The 18,075-nt window shown below is 68.0% G+C and overlaps 1 protein-coding gene across 1 annotated transcript; it reads right to left on the bottom strand.

The window, feature by feature from the left end:
• Positions 1-982: 982 nt before the first annotated feature.
• Positions 983-15,850, bottom strand: CASKIN1 (CASK interacting protein 1). The gene is made up of 20 exons (XM_077142177.1): positions 15,757-15,850; positions 10,763-10,814; positions 10,561-10,658; positions 9,984-10,129; positions 9,812-9,907; positions 9,574-9,704; positions 9,032-9,140; positions 8,844-8,952; positions 8,668-8,762; positions 8,420-8,537; positions 7,518-7,619; positions 7,324-7,412; positions 7,166-7,250; positions 6,982-7,073; positions 5,968-6,078; positions 5,790-5,891; positions 4,497-4,635; positions 2,403-4,412; positions 1,402-1,826; positions 983-1,066 (listed from the first exon to the last, which is right to left on the bottom strand). The coding sequence occupies exons 1-20, from the start codon at positions 15,848-15,850 to the stop codon at positions 983-985; spliced, it is 4,287 nt and encodes a 1,428-aa protein (XP_076998292.1).
• Positions 15,851-18,075: the final 2,225 nt, after the last annotated feature.

Below are 18,075 nucleotides of genomic sequence, written 5' to 3'. Positions count from 1 at the left end.
CTCGCGGCCATCCCTGCACACACGCCTCGGCCCCTCCCCCCAGCACCCCCGTAACTTGGCCACGAGGTCTCCGTGGCGTGGAGCACACAGCCCGTCAGCGAGCAAGGCACATCCTTCGAGATCTTCTGGCGCAGCAGAGACGCCGGGAAAGAGGAGGGGCCCGGGGCGGCAGCACCCACCCCCTCCCCGGGCCAGAGCCCCGTTTGTGCTACTGGGCCAGAAACTGGCCACTCCTGGGCGAAGGAAGGACGGACGGATAGACAGATGGCCTGGGCCTCTAACAGCTTTTGTCTCGGGCTAGCCTCCAGTATTCTTTCAGTCGGTAAATGGTTTTCTATAGAATCATAATATTTTTTTCTTTCTTTAAATATATATTTGTTAAAGTTATACCTTTTTGTTTCTCTGGGGAAATCTGCCTCAGCTCATTCCCAATAAATTAATACTCTCAATAGCTTATATTCTGGGGGGAGCAGTAGGGCAGCATCCTGACCCAAGACCCAGCCGTGGTTCCCCTGCCCCTTGTGCTGAGTAGGGGCAGCTGGCAGAGGCTCCCCAAGTGGCAGTTCTGTGCTGGGCATAGGCCTGTGCTCTGCCACGGATAAGGGAGGGTTCTCCAGCAAAGCGCCCCCTTCCCGCTGCCTCCCTGGCAGTCCCAGCCTGGGCTCAGGCCAGGGGAGGCCAGGAGCTGCCCCTCCACCACCCAGCGGTCAGCAGTTATTGCACAGGGAGCAGCCAACAGGGACGCGCAAGCGGAGGTGGCACCCAGGTGGGCGCGGGGCGCCCCTGCCAGGCAGTCCACCAGGCTTGGCGCCCAGGCCTAGGAAGGCAGGAGTTGTGCTTGTGCAGGGGCAAAGCTGCAAGACCCGCCCCCACCACGCCCCGCAGGCCGGACGCTCCCGGCCACGCCCGCTCTCGCCGCACGGTGCCCATCCTGAGGTAAAGGTCTGTGTGCGGAGCCGGAGCCATGATGACGGCGGCCGCGTCACTCCAGCATGGCGTCCAGCTGGTCGGCCAGGTCGTCGAACATGCTGCCGATGTCGTCCAGTATACTGCCGGCGCTCTTCTCCTCCGCAGCCGGGGGGCTGGGGGCGGGCGGCGCGTGAGCTGGGCGGGCCGGGGCGCGGACCAGCACCCGGGGGCAGCCGCCTTCCACGGCCGCGCCCCGACCTAGCCCGAGGCGGACCCGCCTCTGACCCCGCCCCAGAGCAGCCAGCACACGCCCCTCCCGCTCCCCAGGCCCCGCCCCACCCCTGAGCAGCCAGCACACACCCCGCCCGCTCCCCGCCCACACCTCAGCGGACCCCACCTAGCCAACCAATCTGCCCCCGTCGGCCAACCGACGCCCCGCCCCTCGCCACGCCTGTCCACCCCCAGCCCACGCGTGTCAGGCTCGGTCCTGACCGCCGCCCACCCGTAGCGCGCGCCCTGCGCGTCCTCCTGGCGGATCTTCTCCTCTACGGCTTGCAACGCGGCTGCCAAGCAGGCGCTCGTCTCCTCCAGCTTCTGCCGCGCGCTGTCCCCGGGCGAGGCGCCGTCGGGCGCGGCAGGGGTCACGGCGGGGGTTCCCGCGGCGGCGGCGGCGGCGGCGGCGCGCGGCGGCTTGGCGGGCACGTGCAGCGCGGCGGGGCTGGTGCTGAGTGCGGGCGGCGTGCCGGCAGGCTTGGCGGGCGCGGCGGGCGGCTGGCGCGCGGGGGACGGCGCGGGCGAAGGGCTGGCGCTGCCCGGGGGCAGCCCCGCCGCCACGGCCTTGGGCGGCTTGGGCGCCGTGGGCGGCGGCGGCGGCTTGGGCGACACGGGCGGCGGCGTCCCGTGGGCGCGCTTCACCTCTGCGGGGAGACCACCGGGCTGGCACCGGGCGCCGGCGAGTGCCGAGCCGCCCCGCCTCCCGCCTCCCGCGGCTCCCCGCTCCCGCTGGTCCCTTTGCTTTTGTCTCCCGGCCGCCATGAGGCGGCGCGTCCACCTGCTGAGCTCACTGATTCCACGCGCTCTGGATGGAGTCCTTCCCCTGACCTCGGCCATCCACACTCCCTGGTGTGACTTGTTCGGGCAGCACTGACCCTTCAGTTACTCGAAAGCCCCGGGGCCTTTGCACCTCTGATCCTTTGACCTCGAAGCCTTGGCCCTCCCTCCTCTGCCGGGACAACCTGTCCTTGCTCCACAGGTGCCACCTCTCAGGGGTCTGCTGCCTCTCCCACTAACCGGGAGGCCGTGTCCGCCTTGCACCCAGCTCTGGGCTGGAGCGTTCTGGGTTAGGGCAAGTGGGGAGGGGTCTAGGGCACTTTTCCCATCCCACCCCCACCTGGCTTCATCACGTGCTTCGCGCTGTGGCCCAAGAAGAGGACAAGACTCAGCGGAGGGGGAAGCCAGCGGGGGTCCTGCCCCGGCCGGCTCTGGGCACCTACCCGGGCTGCCAGGTCCTGGCAGCGGCACCTTCTTGGACGCAGGCGTGGGCGAGCCCTGGAGCTTGGGCATGGGCTGCGCCAGGACGGGCTTGGGAGAGACGGGCGGCTTGGCAGGCTTCCGGGCATCGCCGTCGGGCAGGGGTAGCGGGGGCAGGGGCGCCAGCTCGGCGGGCGGGGGCTCGGCGGGTGGCGGCGGCGGGGGAAGCTCGGGGGGCGCGGCCTGCTCGGAGGCGGGCCGGCGGCGCACGGTGCCCGCGCCGTTCTGGTACACGGACAGCGGCGGGGGCGGCTCGGGCCCCGCCTCCCGCTCCTTGGCCTTGGGCCGGCGCTTCACGGTGTCGGACTCGGTGAGGATGAACTTGACGCTCTCCTGCTGGCCCTGCTTGGCCCGGATGCGCCTCTTGAGCGTGGCACTGGCCTCCACCCTGGCCAGGGGCGGGCCCTCGCCGCCCCCCTCGCCCCTGGCCGGGCCCCGCGCCCGCTGGCGGGCCGCGCCCTCCTCTGCCAAGGAGCCGTGATCCGCGGGCGCTGCCGGCTCTCCGGGCCCGCGGCGGGCGGCGGCCAGAAGTCCCGTGACGGGCCCGCTGAGCGTGCGGCGCCGGTTCACCACCTCCCCGTCGGGCCCGATGGCCTCCTTGTGCTTCACGGAGGCCAGTGCGGTGGCCCCGCGGCCCGGCTCCGGGCTAGCCGGGCGCGGCGTAGGGTGGCCCTCGGGTGGCCGACGGGGCGCCCGGCCCCCGCCCCCGATGGAAGAGAGCTCCAGCATGGCGGCGATGCTCTTCACGCTGCCGGCGCTGCCCGTGTCCACGCTGCCGGCCAGGTCACTGGCTCGCCGGCGCTGCGCCCGCACCCCCAGCCCGCCGCCCTCGGTCTCGGCCTCCGGCGCGGGCTCGTCCGCCAGGTTGGCGCCGGCCATGGCGGAGCTGGAGCGCTTGGGCGGCGGCGGCGGGGGCCCCTTCTTGCGGGGCCGCACGGCGAAGGACTGGCTGCGGTTGACGTTCTTGTCGGCGCCGGCGGGGGCCCGCACCGAGTGGCTGCGCCCCACGCGCCGCTGCACCGTGGCGTAGGGCCCCGCGGCGGCCGGCACCAGCAGCTCATCGCGCTCCGGCTCGCTGTCAGAGGCCGCGTAGCGGTTCAGGCTATGTGCGCGCTTCTTGGGCCGACCCGGCTCCCCGTCGGCGTCGGGGGGCAGGCAGAGCGTGGGCACCGGTGCGGGCACCGGCACGGGCGCGGGCACGGGGGGCCCGGCCTCGCCCTCCACGGGCTGAGGCAGCACGTAGGCGAAGCCGCGGTGCGTGGGCGACTGGGGCAGCGAGCGCGGGGACATGGGGCGTTCTGCGGGCGGCAGCAGCTGTGGGGTGGGCTTCACCTTGGCCGTGGCTGGGGTGGGGGCATGCGGCGCCCCCAAGGCCTGGGGGGAGCCTGGGCGCGTTTTGGTGGGCGTCTGGGGCGGTGTGAAGTGGCCAGCGCCCGACGGGAGGACCTGCCGTGGCTTTCCGGGCACCGGTGGCACACTGGCCCGCTTGACGCTGTGGCCATGGCGGCTGACCCGGGCCTCCTTGGGTGGGGTGCCAGGGGCCGGCCCCTCATCCAGCAGGTACTCCTGGCTGCGGGACATGGGGCTGCCTGGCCCTGCGGGCCCATCCCCCAGCAGCTCCTGGGAGCTGCTCATGTGGCGTGCCCGTCCCCCCAGGCTGGGCTCCTGGCGCAGGACGCCCCTCGGGGTGGGTGGCAGGTGGTTGGAGGGCTTCTCAGCAGCGGCAGCCCCCTCAGCCGGGCCGGTCATGGCTGCCTGCAGCTCCCCGCTGAGCTCACTGTCCTGGAAGGTGCTCATCTTGGGAGACTGGCAGTCAGTGGGGGCGGGTTCAGGCGGGGGAGGCGACTCGATGGCCATGACCTCGAGGGACTGGGGGGTCTTCCGGCGCAGGGGGCCCCCTTCGTACTTGGCATACTCTGCCTTCTGCAGCTCGGCCAACTTCCTCACCGCCAGCATCAGCTTCTTCTGGTGTCCTGTGCAGATGCGGAGAGGGTCAGCCAGGGGCAGAGACTAGGAGGCCGGGGGAGCCCGGGGGGTGGGGGTGGGGGGTCCCTCACCCAGCTTGGTGATGCCAATCTCCTGCAGGTCCTCCCAGGTGATGTCGGTGATGAAGTCGACGCTCTCGTAGCCGTTGTCCACTAGTACCTTGTAGTACTGGGCCAGGCCAATCATGGATAGCCACACGGCCAGGTTAGCCTAAGGGCAGGGCATATAGAGGGGCAGCCGGGCTGGCCGCCCACACCCTGGCTGCCTACTCCTAGCTCTCCAGGGGGGTGGGGAGGGGACACCAGGCCAGCCAGGCACAGACAGACAGACGGACAGACGGACAGGCCAGAGACTGTTGGCACTGGAGACAGCATCAGGGCAGCCCCAGCACCACGTGGGCACAGGCCAGGAGCTGAGGCCAGCTTCAGCGTGGCTGCCCAGGGGCTGGTGCATACACACGTGTGAACACGCACACACACGGCACACAGGGGTGCAGCCCTGCCCACGTGGACACAGACACACGTACCCGCATCGTGTGTGTAGACACACATGCACTCCACACTGCACTCCCAGTCACACAGCCCTCACGAGCGCACATGCCCCAGTTCACCACTGCCCCTGCACCAGGCACACAGACGCGCTCCAGCCCCGGCACACGCACGGGCACCAGACACTACCCCTTCGCTCCCTGAAGGGTGTGCACACGTCCAAGCTCCCAGCCGAGCCACGCTCATACACCACCATGCTACACACACGGGCACGCTCCTGGGGCACAGCCACACACCAAGGGGTCCCTGGGGGCTGCCACTGGCTGGGAGGGGTGGTACGAGGGCAGGGGGGTGGGTTTGGCGAGGATTGAGGGCCCTGGGGGTTGGTTAATGGCCACATGCCACCACCACGGGAGCCTGAGCTCAGCTGTGACCCTCCACCTGCGGCAGGTATGGCCGGGAAGGGGCGTGTCCACTGTCAGGGTGGGGGTATGCAGGCACACACATGTGCTGTGTGCACGAGGCATGCACATGGGTTGGCGGGTGCCTGTGTACCCCATCACGAGACCCTCTGTGTCTCTGTAGGTCCTGGGAGGGGATGCTGACTGGCACAGGTGTCCCCCTGTGGCTGGTGAGAGGGGAGGGGCCTCTGGGGGTACAAGTGGTGGAGAGGGTCTCTCGCGGCTCCAGGCTCCCCCTGCCCGCAGGGAGGCTGACCCAGTGCCCGAGATGGACGAACAGTGCAGCCTGCTGCTGCCAGGGCCATCCTCCACTCTCCCCATGGCCCCAGCGGGAGGGCGAGGGCTGTCACCAGGCGGCCATCTGTCTGTCTGCCCGCCTGCCCCGGCCCGGCCCCCAGGCTGTGGGGGGCCTTACAGGTTTGTGCTCGGGCAGCCAGTCGGGGATGGTCAGGCCACTGATTTCCGCCGTGATCTTCTTGCGATGGCCTGGCTTGGTGACACCGATGGCCGTGAGGTCCTGGGCAGAAGAGAGGCCCGTCAGCAGGGCCAGGACGGGTGCGAGGAGGCAGCGGCAGCCGGCGGGGGCGGCTCACCTCAGGGGTCATGCGGCTGATGGTGGGCAGGTCGTAGCCCGCGCTGAGGAAGTTGGGGGCGTACAGCTGCAGCTGGAACGTGGCGAGCCATTGGCTGACGGCCTCAGTGGTCTGCAAGAGACAAGGGCACCGCTGCAGGCCCGCCCGCCGCCTGGGCACCCCGCCGCCACCTTCTCTGCTCCGTCGTGGCCGGGATGAGCATCGTGGGTCTGCAGCCGGGTACGGGACAGCCCACGCCACACTCCTCCGGCTCTGCCGCCTGGGCCGGCCTTCTTCACGCGGGCAGCGTCCAGCCCTTGGCCTCCTTCCAGGGTCTCCAGTGGAGGGTCCAGCCGCTGTCCAGGTGGCTACCCCCTGTTCCTGCACCGTGGAAGGCCCCGCAGCCCCTGGCCACTTGGGGGTGCAGGGGATGGCCCCAGGTATGGGGGTGTGCTTTGGGGAATGGGATTCAGTGCAGCCCCTCCACTTCCTGGAAGGTGGGCTCGGCACCCACAGACAGGGGTCTTGGGCACGGGGTACGGCTGTGAGCCCGCAGACTGGGGGTCCCCTCGCCTCCTCGAAGCAGCCAGCAGCTCACACCTGCACCCTCGCTCAGGTGCATACACACACAGCTCACCTTCCCCATGCACACACCTGTATCGTCTCACACCTACCCCCCATTCCACACTCACACCCAGCCCCTGCCACACGCACCCACATGCACACGCGTGCCCGGCTCACGGTCCACACCACCCAAGACAATCTCCACTCACTTTCTGCCTGTGTCACGCTCCCTCCCCTGCAACACACTTCCTAGACACCCATCGGCTCACACCCACAGCCTACACAACAGATGACACCTCTACATGCTACGTGCACACACGACACAGACTGACAGACGCACGGAAGGATGGGGTCCGGCCTGTTGAGATGCCCTCGGGCTGCCAGCTCAGCGGCTGCCATCTTCAGGGCACACCAGCCAAGCAGCGCCTGCCCTTCCCCGAGCCCGGCTGAGCAGCAGCCTCGGCTCTATACCTTTCCCTCCGAAGCCGGCTCCAGCTTCTTGGATGGCTGCTCCCCATAGACCTGCCCTGCCTGGGCCACTGGAGGCTGGGACCGGGCGACACCTGGGGACGAGACGGGGTGCTGGGGGCAGGGGCCGCCCGGGGACCCCCTCCCTGACAGGCCAAGGCTGCATCCTGCAGATGCAGAAACTTACCTGCAGAAACTTCCGGAGGCTTGATGGGGCTGTCCCCGGGGCTGGAGTCAGACACGGATTTCTGCGCGAGCACTGTCGCCAGGAGCTGCAACCCAGGAGGGCCACTCACCAGCGCTGCTGGGGACTCGGGTCCCTGCCCTGCCCCCCAGCCCACCTACCTTGACCCCCTCGGAGCCGGCGTGTGGGGCGTGGCCCCCACTGCTCCTACCCACCGCCACGCCGCTAAGGCTGCCGCTGCGCTCCCCACCTGCCAGCAAGAGGGCCATCAGGCCGGAGCTGACCCCTGCCTGGCCCCAGAGGTGTCTAGCATGAGAGGTCTGCCAACCCCTGCCCTCCACTGGCCCCGGCTTACCTGCAAATGGCTTCCTCAGTACCCAGATCTCCTCTGGGGGTGCAGAGGGCCCCGATGAGCTGCCTCCCTGGGGTGGGCTCGGTTCAGGGGCTGCTCGGGGGCCTGCAGGCCGAGCAGAGAGGCCCTGAGCCCTGTACCAGCCCCCAGCCCAGGCAGAGCGGAAGCCAGCAGGCCTGCTGGAGGGGGACACACAGCCGCCTCCTGCTCCCCTCCAGGTTGCTGAGAGACCCTCAGGACACCCTCCCTACCCTGGCCATTTGAGAGCAGGCATTGCAGAGGGGACAGTGCCCAGCCGTCCTGTCCAGAGCTCCTCCTGCCAGGGGTGGGGACACCTGCTCTCCCATGCTGCCCCACCCTGCAGGCCAAAACCCTGCAGGTTAAAAGTGCTGAGCTTTCCTGCCCCGAGGCCTCTGCATGAGGGGTTCCTGCTCCCCGGGCAGCAACTGGTAGGGCCGACTCAGGGCTCACAGCTAAGAGCTCAGGGCTCAGGGCTTACAGCTCAGGGTTTAGGGCTCAGGGTTTAGAGTTTAGGGCTCAGAGCCCAGGGCCTGAACCTATGACTCCCGTCTACAGTAGGTCTCTGTTCATGTTCTCTGAGTCACTAGTCTGTATGTTTCCTTCTGCTGTCTTGCTGTGTCACCCCCCACCCCAAGGCATCCCCATCTGTCTCAGTGCCCAGCTCAGGACCCTAACACAGCAGGTGCCCAGTGTTGGTCAGGGGGAATGAGTGGGTGGCTCGGCGTGTGGCTGCCAATGAGACAGCTGGTGGGACCCCGCCCTGTCCCCCGTCCCCCCACAGCGAGGACTCTGTCCCCACCGCGCCACCCGACATGCAGGAACGGGCCTCCCCTGAGCCCCAGGCCGTGTCCCGTCCGGGAGGCACAGGGCAGGGCGGCACGTGCCTGCTCGTTTGACGACGGCCTCGCCCAGCGAGGACGGGAAGTAGCCCACCCGGTCGTTGCCTGTCCGGTTGTCGTGGATGCAGCCCTTCCACCGGCCATCAGGATGCTGCTCGAGCACCTGGGCAGAGGCAGGGGTCGCCCTCCAGGTCAGGTGGGGCCTGGGGTCCTCCTTCCTCCGAGCACCTGCCCGGGGTCCCGCGGCCCCCCAGCTGCCTCCGGAGGGCCCCACCCAGCCCAGCCACACTCACGGTGATGAGGTCCCCGGCCTTGACATTGAGGCTGGTCAGGTCGTAGTTGTTGCAGTAGTCCTTGGTTGCGCGGACCTGCAGGGCTGCCGAAGCCTCTGGGGGTGCAGGAGTGGAACCCCAGTCCCGCACCAGCTTCCCCAGCCCGGCCCGCCCCGGCCGCACCCTACGCCGCCCACCTCGCAGCAGCTGCTTGATCTCCTTGCCGGCCTGGGAGGCGGTGAACTGGTGGACGATGTCCAGGGCCGTCTGGCTGTAGGAGTTCCTCACCTGGGCATTGATCCCGCTCTGCGGGGGGCAGAGGGAAGCCCTGTCAGGAGGCCCCCCACCCCCGCTGCGCCCCAGCCACCCCAGCCCCGCAACTCACGTCCAGGAGCAGCCGAACCACCTCCGTCTTCCCGCAGAGCGCGGCCTCGTGCAGGGCCGTGCCAGACTTGGTCTGGCGGTTGATGTCGATGCCGGCTTGGAGAAGGAGTCTGCGGGGAGGTGGGGAGCTGGGCAGGGCCTGACAGCAGGAGTCCCTGGCCCTTGTGCCCCCCATGCCCGGCCACCTGCCCGCATCTGACGTTCACGAGCCCTTGTCAAGCGCCCGGCCCCATGCTGGCCCCTAGAGCTGTTATCCTGTCTCAGCCTGGCGCACACATGGGGAGATGGGCCCAGAGAGGTTAAGTAATGTGCCCAAAACCACACAGCAAGAGGTTCGGCCGGCTAGAGCTGACAGCCTCTGGGGCGGCCTCTTCTCAGCCCCACAGCTCATCCTCTATGTGGGTGGTTAGAGGTGCCCTCTACACCCAGAGACCCATCCACGGCCCTGCAGCACCCTGGCTGCCCCCCTCATCCCCAAGCAGGAACAGGACCCCTCGCCCCCAGATGCTGAGGCCAGGGCCCCCTCGCCACAGCCAGCTGTACCTGATGATGTCGATGTGGCCATTCTTGGCAGCCAGGTGCAGGGGGCTGGTGCCATTGGGGTCGGTGGTGCCCCCCGGCCGGGGCTCCAACAGCGCCGCACACATGTTACTGCTCAGCAGCAGCTGGACCACCTTGAGGGGGGGAAGCCCTGGCATGGGCAGGAGGCGCCGGCGGCCCACCCCACCCCACGGGGAGGCCAGAGCCCATCCATCCCACTCAGCTTCCCGGAAAGACTTACCCCGACGCGGCCGAACTCACAGGCCAGGTCCAGGGGCGTCTTCCCCGAGTTGTCCACGATGCAGGGGTTGGACTGGTGCTGCAGCAGCATCTCGGACTGCGGGGAGTACCCCTGTTAGGCCCATGCCCCCCCCCCCGCCTGGCCCCCCCCCCGCCCCCGCCCGGGCCCTCACCACGTCGTAGTGGCCGTGCTGGGCGGCCAGGTGCAGGGGGATGTGGCCCTCATCGGACGGGACGTTCACTGCCGAGCCCGCCTTCAGCACCAGCTTCATGGGCTCCTTCCGGCCCTGCCAGGCGGCGTAGTGCAGCGGGCGCATGCCTGGGGGCGGGCAGGGGCCCGCAGGATCAGCCTCACCCCCCACCCCATCCCGACCTCCAGGACACCTATGCTCTGAGGACTGAGACCTCAGTTGAGAGACCACTGGGGAACCCCACCCCAAACTTGACCCTGGGCCATGGGTCATCCAGGCCTCCAGGGACCCCCAACCATGACCCTGGGCTATGGATCATGTAGGCCTCTGGAGACCCCTGACCTTGACCCTGGGCCGTGGGTTGTCCAGGCCTCTGGAGACCCCTGACCTTGACCCTGGGCTGTGGGTTGTCCAGGCCTCTGGAGACCCCTGACCTTGACCCTGGGCTGTGGGTTGTCCAGGCCTCTGGGCATCCTCACCCTGCCCTTGGCCCCAGGCCATGGTTGTCCAGGCCTCTGGGGTCCCGGCCCTGCCCCTGCCCTGTCCCCGAGACCCTTGCCTTTGTGGTCCTTGATGTCCACCGCGGCCTGCGCCTCCAGCAGCAGGCTGATAAGCTCCGTGTTACCGTTCAGGGCCGCGTGGTGCAGGGCCGAGAAGCTGGGGGACAATGGACATGTGTGGGGAGCACCCGGGCTCCCCGGCCTCCCCCACAAGCCCCCCGATGCCCACCCCAGGCTGGCATCTCCCCATCAGGGACTCACCCATCTGGGTCCTGGAAATTGACATTGATCTTCTTGGTGGAGCCCAGGAGCTCTGGGGGGAGGAGGGAGCAGGTGAGGGGGGACCACGTGCAGCCCCCGCGAGGCCGGCGGGCGCCACTCCAGGCAGCCCGAGGGCAGGGAGGGGTCAGGGGCCTGTCTGCCCGCCTGCTGACTCGGCCATCCACCTCATGGCCTGTGATCAGACCTTAGCTCACCAGTGGACTGAGGGGTCAGGGGCTGGCAGTGCCAAGGGCACGGCCGTACCCCCCTGAGCACGCACGTGCACAGGCACCCTCCCTCGGGATGCAGATGGTGGGGGGGAGCGAGAGCGCCCAATCTGGCTCACAGAGGGACACAGATGGGGCCGGGGGTGGCCGGGGAAGGCTGGAATACCCGGAAATGAGGGTGTCTCAGGGGAAGGTCTGCAGTGGTGGGTGCACCCCACATAAACACTGTCCTGGCAAGGGGCCGGGGCCTGCAGGGCAGAAACGGGGGGGTGGGCACGCATGCCAGGTCCTCGGGGGGGGGCCCATGGGGGCCACCTCCAGGCCTCAGGCTCGGCCCGAAGCCACAGGGGCCTAAAGCCCTCCTGCTGGGCCCGAGATTCTCCTGGCCTCCACCAGCTCCCCGCCAGAGATGGGGAGCCCACCAGCACCCCCACGTGGGCTCCAGTCCAGCCAGACGCCAGCCAACCCCATGCCTGCCCAGGCCGCAGTTACATAACCCATTTGTGGGTCAGTTGCTTCATCAGGGAGGGGGCTGGCAGGACAGAAGCCCCTTTGTCCAGGCCCAGGACAGGGGTTGGGGATGGAGGGCCCCAGGGCAGGGGTGGCCAAGAGAGTTGGGTCCCAGAAAGTGGGGAGCCCCGGAGCCTGGGCCTGCTGTAGCCAGGTCTCGCAGTTCTTGGCTGTCCTGGGGTCATCTGCAGCCCACGGAGCCCCAAAGTCAGATGGCCTGATATGAGCCCAGCCCTACCACTTACTAGCTGTGCCCTGGGCCACTTGGTCCCCTGAACTGGAAGTGTGGGGGGCCGATAGGGCTCCCCTGCAGGCGCGAGAGCCTCAGCAGACATCCAGCGGGCAGGTCTGGCACCGAGTCAGGGCTCAGAAACAGTGACTGCTAATCTTAGCCGGGCAGGAATCCCCCCGCCCCCCAGGAAGGGCATTCTCACACACGCACACGGGTGACGGCGCCAAGGAGAGGCATCCCAGCCTCCCGCGGCCTCCCCTCTGCTCAGACACCTCCACCAGTGCCGCTGTCGCTGCCTGTCCCTACCCATCACCCCAACCCGAGCGTGGAGGCAGCCAAGTCCTTTCTAGCCCACCTTCTATCTCACCCATCAGTAGATCCTGTTGGCTCCACCTTCGAGCCACACTTGAACTCCTTCATCTCTTCGCCATTGCCACCACCTAAGCCATCTCCTCTCAAAGGATCGCAGCCATCAGCTCCCTGCTGGCCCCTGCTCCCGCCCTGTGCCCTGTCTAAGTGAACGGGGCCCTGCTATAACATGCGCCTGGCCCCCAACTCCTGTGAAGACCCTCCAGCCCTCCCCAGCTCCCTAGGGCTCTGCATCACAGGGTCTTATGCTTCTGCTCCAACCATGCCGGCCTCTGTGCCGGCCCTCTAGCATGCTGGTTGCTCCCGCCACAGGGCCTTTGCATGTGCTGTGTGCACCAGGCAGCTGTTCTTACTCCACTTGCCCCAAGACTCTCTCCTTCACATCCTTCAGGTCTATGTTCAAATGTCATGGTCTCAGCAAGCCTCCCAGTCTGTAATGGCAACCCCACCCCACCCCCACCCCCACTGTGAGCGCCACTAAACTTTAAGCTCCATGAGGGCAAGGCTTTCCAGGCACCCTGGGTGCCTAAGACAGTGCCTGGGGCATGGCAGGCACTCAGTAAACTGCTGGCTAGCTGGATAGCCTTGTCCCACGCGCTCTGTCCACCCCTCTGGGCCGGCCCCAACCCAATTCAGTGTTCTGCTGGCACCATCTTGAAATTCTCGATCATCTTTGTGCAAGGCGCCCTGTGCCTTCGTTCCGCACAGGGCCTGGGAAGCTGTGGCTGTAGGTCTGCCACTGCCCCTTGCACTTGTGCTGCAGACCAGGCCATCCCCCCCATCACTCAGGATGTCCTTCCACTGCAGCTCAGCCTGACTCGAATGCATCCCTGTCCCCGACTCCTCCTAGTTCTAGTGTGGAAAGTTCTCTGCTCCTCCCTGAAGACTTCCCAAGCCGGCAGCCCCTCCTTCCTTCCACAGCTGGGGGCTGCCAGGCAGCTCTGAGCCAGGTGCATGGAGGGAACCCACAGCCAGGCCCACCTGCTCACCTGGCCACACCTGCTAACTCCCCAGCCAGGGCCTGGAATTTCAGAGGGGTTGGGGACCGAGGCCCGGGAAGCGATAAGGATAGAGGCAGGGGAGGGAGTCTCCTAGGAAGGGCCCTCTGCCCCAAGTGCAGAGAGGCAGTGTGCCGTCGCCCCTCCCAATTCAGCCCAGGGCCTCCTCAAAGAGAAAAAGAGCTGAAACTGGCTGGAGGGGAGCTTGAGGATCGAGCCACCCCAGGAGGGTCCTCGGGTGCAGCCTGTCTGGGGCCGGACACAGGTCCTCGGAGCAAAGCTGGGGCAGGGCTGGAGGGCGGCTGGGAACTGATGGGGAGGGGGCAAACGCAGACCAAGCTGGAAAGTCTGATGGAAGCCCCTCCAGGAGCCCCTTCCCCACAAGGCACCGGGTCCTGCAGACCCTGCGCCCTTGCCACAGCACGTGCCTCCTGCCCTAGCACCTGGGCCTGGCTCTCCCTGCAACCGTCCCACCTGCCAGGGCTGGGCCCAAACCCCCAGGCCCGGGACGGTCCCTCCACACACGACCTCCCATCCCTTCTGCCCAGAATCTCTTCCAACCTCAAGGCCGCGCACAGGCCACACCCTGTGTGAGGGAGGCACATCTGTCCCCTGACTCCTCCGGTCCCACCTCAGGGTGGCTGGGCTCCACGGCGTCCTGCATGGCACGCCCACCCCCCACCCAGATCATGTAGGGCCTGTGCAGCCTGCCCCCAGCCCCAGGGAGGGGCGTTCAGGGCAGGCCAGGGATGGGGGGCAGGTAGGGCAGCTGGGCCCATCCCTGCAGGTGTTTCCCTTCCCTGGTCTTCTCCCCCTCAAAGATGACAGCTACAGCTACTTGTGCCTGTGTGCAGACAGAGAGGCTCGCCTGGAGGCGAGATGACGGGGGTGGGGTGGGAGGAGTGGGGGTGGGGGGGAAGCCTATGGAGCCAGGGGGCACCTGGGGCCATGGGGGCAAAGCAAGGTGTCAGGCATGGGCCAAGGGTCCCCTCACAGGGCTGATGGCCACACCTCTGGACCCTGGGGAGGCCCTAGAGGGCAGGGCCAGATACCCCTTACCCGACGGCCCAAACTCCAGCTGTACTTTGCTGAATCAAAATACATCTTACTCCAAAGCAGGCCAGCGTTGCCATGACAACTGAGCTAATTCATGGAGGGATTTCTCCATCTGATTTCTTATGCCCGCCCCTGTGAGTCAGAGAGTACAGCTCCGGGGCCAGGGCAGGTGTCTGTCCCGCCCAGGAGGCCAGAGCAGCAGAGGTAGAGGCTGCACAGCCAAGTCCCTGCACCTTCCCGGGTGGAGGCTTTTCTGTCCGCTTGAGCAGAATTCGGGAGGAAACCCCAAACATGCCCACCTTCTCCCCAGGGCCACCCTGCCTGGGGCCTTCTCAGAGAAGTTCAGCTGTATTTACTGAGCTCTCCCTGAGCTCGTTTCCTGTGCACTCCCACGGAATTCTTCCAAGGCCATGAGGAGGGGACGGTGACACCCCCATGCTACAGATGCGGAGCCTGAGGCCGAGAGAGCTGCAGAGATCCTTTTGGCCACCAGGTGGAAACCACTACCTGGCCTTGCACCTCTTGGCCCTCCACCACTCTCTACCTGGGGGTGGGGTGGGGGGGGCTCTCTCTGAGCCCTAGGCCCCAGGCCAGACCCTCCCCAGGGCTCAGGGTGCCCATGGCCCTGCTAGGCACTGCGGCCTCTGCCTGCACAGAGCTACCGATGACCCGAGCTGGCCGTGCAGGGGCTACAAGAGGGCCGGTGCAGGGAGGCCGTCCTGGTTCTCTGCATCCCCCTGGAGAGGGGGGGCATGAAGCCAGTGGGGGTGGGGTGGGAGGTGAGGGTACCGAGCCCATGAGCCGCTCTGCAGAGCCCTGCCCTGCCCCGGCACACTGACGCGGTGGGACGCACGCAGCCTCACGCCCATCCATCCATCGCCGCGGCCCCGGGGGAGGCTCCGGGCTGAGCCGGGATGAGTGCTGGGATCAGGGCGCCAAGCTCGCTGCCCTTCCCTGGGGTTCCCAGCGGGCAAGCTCTGGTTGGCCCAGCGGCGGCTCCCCTCCCCCACGGCCCCTGTGCCAAAGGGGTAGGGCAAGGTCTGCTGGGGCCTGCCTGGGCGGTGGGCTCGCAACCCTCATCCCCCCAAGCCACCCCTGCCAGGTGCTCGGCCTGGCCTGGGCGACCTTGGGCCACGGCTTCCCCATCAGTAAGTGCCCCCCCCTCGCCCGCCATGCCTCGGAAGCCACACCCCCAGCATGGTCCTGTCCCCCCCTTCTCTGCAAAGCGTGTTATTCAACACGGGGCGGGGAGGGGGTCCGTCAGTCACTGTCAGAGCCGCCAGGGGCCCCTCCCGCTCCGCATCGGGGGGCAGCCGCCTCGCCCTTTCAAGTCCCCAGCGCAGCCCTCCAACTGTCAGCCCGCAGCCTGCGGAGGGCGGGGGGCCGAGGGAGGGATGCGCACGCCGGCGGCCGGCAGGGGGGGCGCCCCTCCTCCAGGGCCGGGGACGGGGGGCGCGGGCCGAGGGTCTGGTGCTGCCGGCCGCGCCCCGCCCCCGGGGACCCGGCGCCCGGCGGGTGCGGGGCTGGGCGCTGCAGGTCGCCCCCCGCGAAGCGCGCCCGCGGCTCCTTCCGAGCCCCCCAACGCCCGCCCCCCGCACTCACTGGCCTTCCCGGGCCGCGGCCTCTGCAGCAGCCGCTGCGCGGTCCCCACGTCCTCCGCCTTCACCGCCTGCACCAGCTCCTGCTCCTTCCCCATGGCGCGCCGGGGCCGCTGCGACGCGGCTGCGCTCCGTGCGCTCGGCTCAGAGGCGGCGGCGGCCCCGCGGCAGCGGCCGCATCCTCCCGCTCCGCCGCCTCCCGCCGCCCCTTCGCCGTCCTCCTCGGGCTCGGCGCGGCGCGGAGGGGGCGGGGAGCGCGTCACGGGCGGGGGGCGGCCGGGGGCGGGGGCGGCACCTGGCACCGCCTCCCGGACGCCGGGGTCCCGCGCCCGCCGCCGCCGACCTCGCCGCGCCCGCCCTGGCTCCGCCCCGCCGCGGCCTCGCCCCCGGGACGCCCCCTCCCCACGTGCGCGCCGGCGCGGGTGTCGGGGGCCCGGGGGCCAGGGTCCGCCGGGCGGGGGGCGCGGGCGGGAGACGGAGACCCCAGGCGGCGGCGCGGGGCTGAGCCCGGGAGAGGCTGACCGGGGCGGCGGGACCCGAGGGGAGGGCCTCCGGGGCGGCGGGAGGGCGGGCGGGGATCGGGGCACCGAGGCAGGAGCCGTCCCGCCGAGCCTGGCAGACAGCTCGGGCCCGTGGTTCCCGTGGGAGGTGTCGAGGGATTGTGCAGCGGAATCTCCCACTAATGAATTCGGTGTCAGGGAACCCGCTCCCCCCACCCCCCACCCAAGCAGCACCCTCTTCCCCTGCAGCCTCCGGCTCTCCTCCATCACAGCGGGGGGCCCCTCCCCAGCCTCAATCTGCGGCCCCCCGCGGCTCCCACTCCCAGAGTCCCAGCTGCTGGCTGTCTAAGAGACTGACACTACTGCTTTGGGGGTGTGACTACCCCCCCCCCACTCAGGCCCCCCCTGCCCTCCCTGCCCATCAGCCCCTGGCGTCCACTTGCACAGCTGCTGCATTCTAGGAACAGACCAGTCTGGGTCTGCCTCAGTTTCCCCATTTGCAGGGAGCAGCAGATTATCACCCCATCTGGCAAGGTGGCTAGGAGAAGTCACACCCCCCTGCAGCACAAGGCCATGGAAAAGTGGGGCGGGGGGGCGGGGGGAACATGGGATCCTCTGATCCCTCGTGGGTCCTCCCAGAGGAGTGCCCAAATGCAAGGGTCCTTGCCCCCACTGCCCTCTTTACAGGGTTGGTCACTATAGACAAGGTTGGACATACTGACCCATTTTACAGATGAAGAAACTGAGGCTCCAAGAAGCTAAGTGACTTCCCTGAGACTGTGAGTCTGGCTTGGAGCCCACGTTAGCCCCTTAGCTTCTCCTAGCTCTGCCTCCTACAGGTTTTGTGGCCAAGATTTGGTCACTTTGTCTTTCTGAGCCTCTGTTTCCCCGAAATGAGGTAAAGAATGGCACCTCCTCTTTGGAGATTTGAGGATGAACCCAGGAAGCGCTTTGCAACAGGACTGGGGAGTGGGACGTTCCGGACCTCTCCCCCACGGTGTCCAGGAAGCTATGGCTCATTCAGTCCTGCGTCCACCTAGGGGTGGGCCTGCTGCTTAGGAAGGATGACCACCGCCACTGCCATCTGCTCCAAGTGTGGGGCCGGCCACCCAGGCCTGCGTCTAGCACAGGCCAAGCCTGGGGGCACAGACGTGGGTCCGCACACGGTGTCTGAGTATTTCAACATCACGAATCACACTAATAACCCAGAGAGCAAAACATGTCCAATGTTCCCACCTGGACCAACAGATCTTCACCAGGGCTGGAAGACCACTCTCAGATTTAGCATTCTTGGACTCATCTGAGTATTAAAAGGCCCCATTGCAGCTGTCTGCCTCCCGTTCTCTGCTCGGCTCTATCTGCACCCCACACACAGGCTGGGTCACTCCTCAGACGTGGGGTGGGCTCCCCACTTAGGGACAGACACCAGGAAGCCGGCTCTGGACTTCCTGGGCTGGGAATTCCAAGGTCCCAGGTACCCCAAGTATGGAAGAGACATGCACGCTGAGTGGGCCCGTGGAGAGGAGGGTGCCAGGGGGAGGCTGGGCTCTGGGAGGGTGCAGCAAGCCCCCCACGACCCACTGACCAGCCCAGCGACCTTGGACAAGTCCCCAACGCTCAGCTGCCTCCCCTGTAAAATGGGCCAACAGCTCTGCTGCTACCCGGGGTGATGGAAGCAGAGACATGCATCCACCTAGGGTCCCCCCAGTCTGGGGATGGGGTTATGGGGGGCGGCGGCAGGGGGCTCCAGCTGGGGGATGAGCACGCAGAAGCCTGGGGCTTGGGCAGCCCTTCAGGAAGTCAGGCCTCTGAGGACGATCCCG

Source organism: Tamandua tetradactyla, chromosome 23 (genome assembly GCF_023851605.1).
Source record: "Tamandua tetradactyla isolate mTamTet1 chromosome 23, mTamTet1.pri, whole genome shotgun sequence".
Taxonomy (NCBI): Eukaryota; Metazoa; Chordata; class Mammalia; order Pilosa; family Myrmecophagidae; genus Tamandua; species Tamandua tetradactyla.
This window is presented reverse-complemented; position numbering and strand designations above follow the sequence as displayed.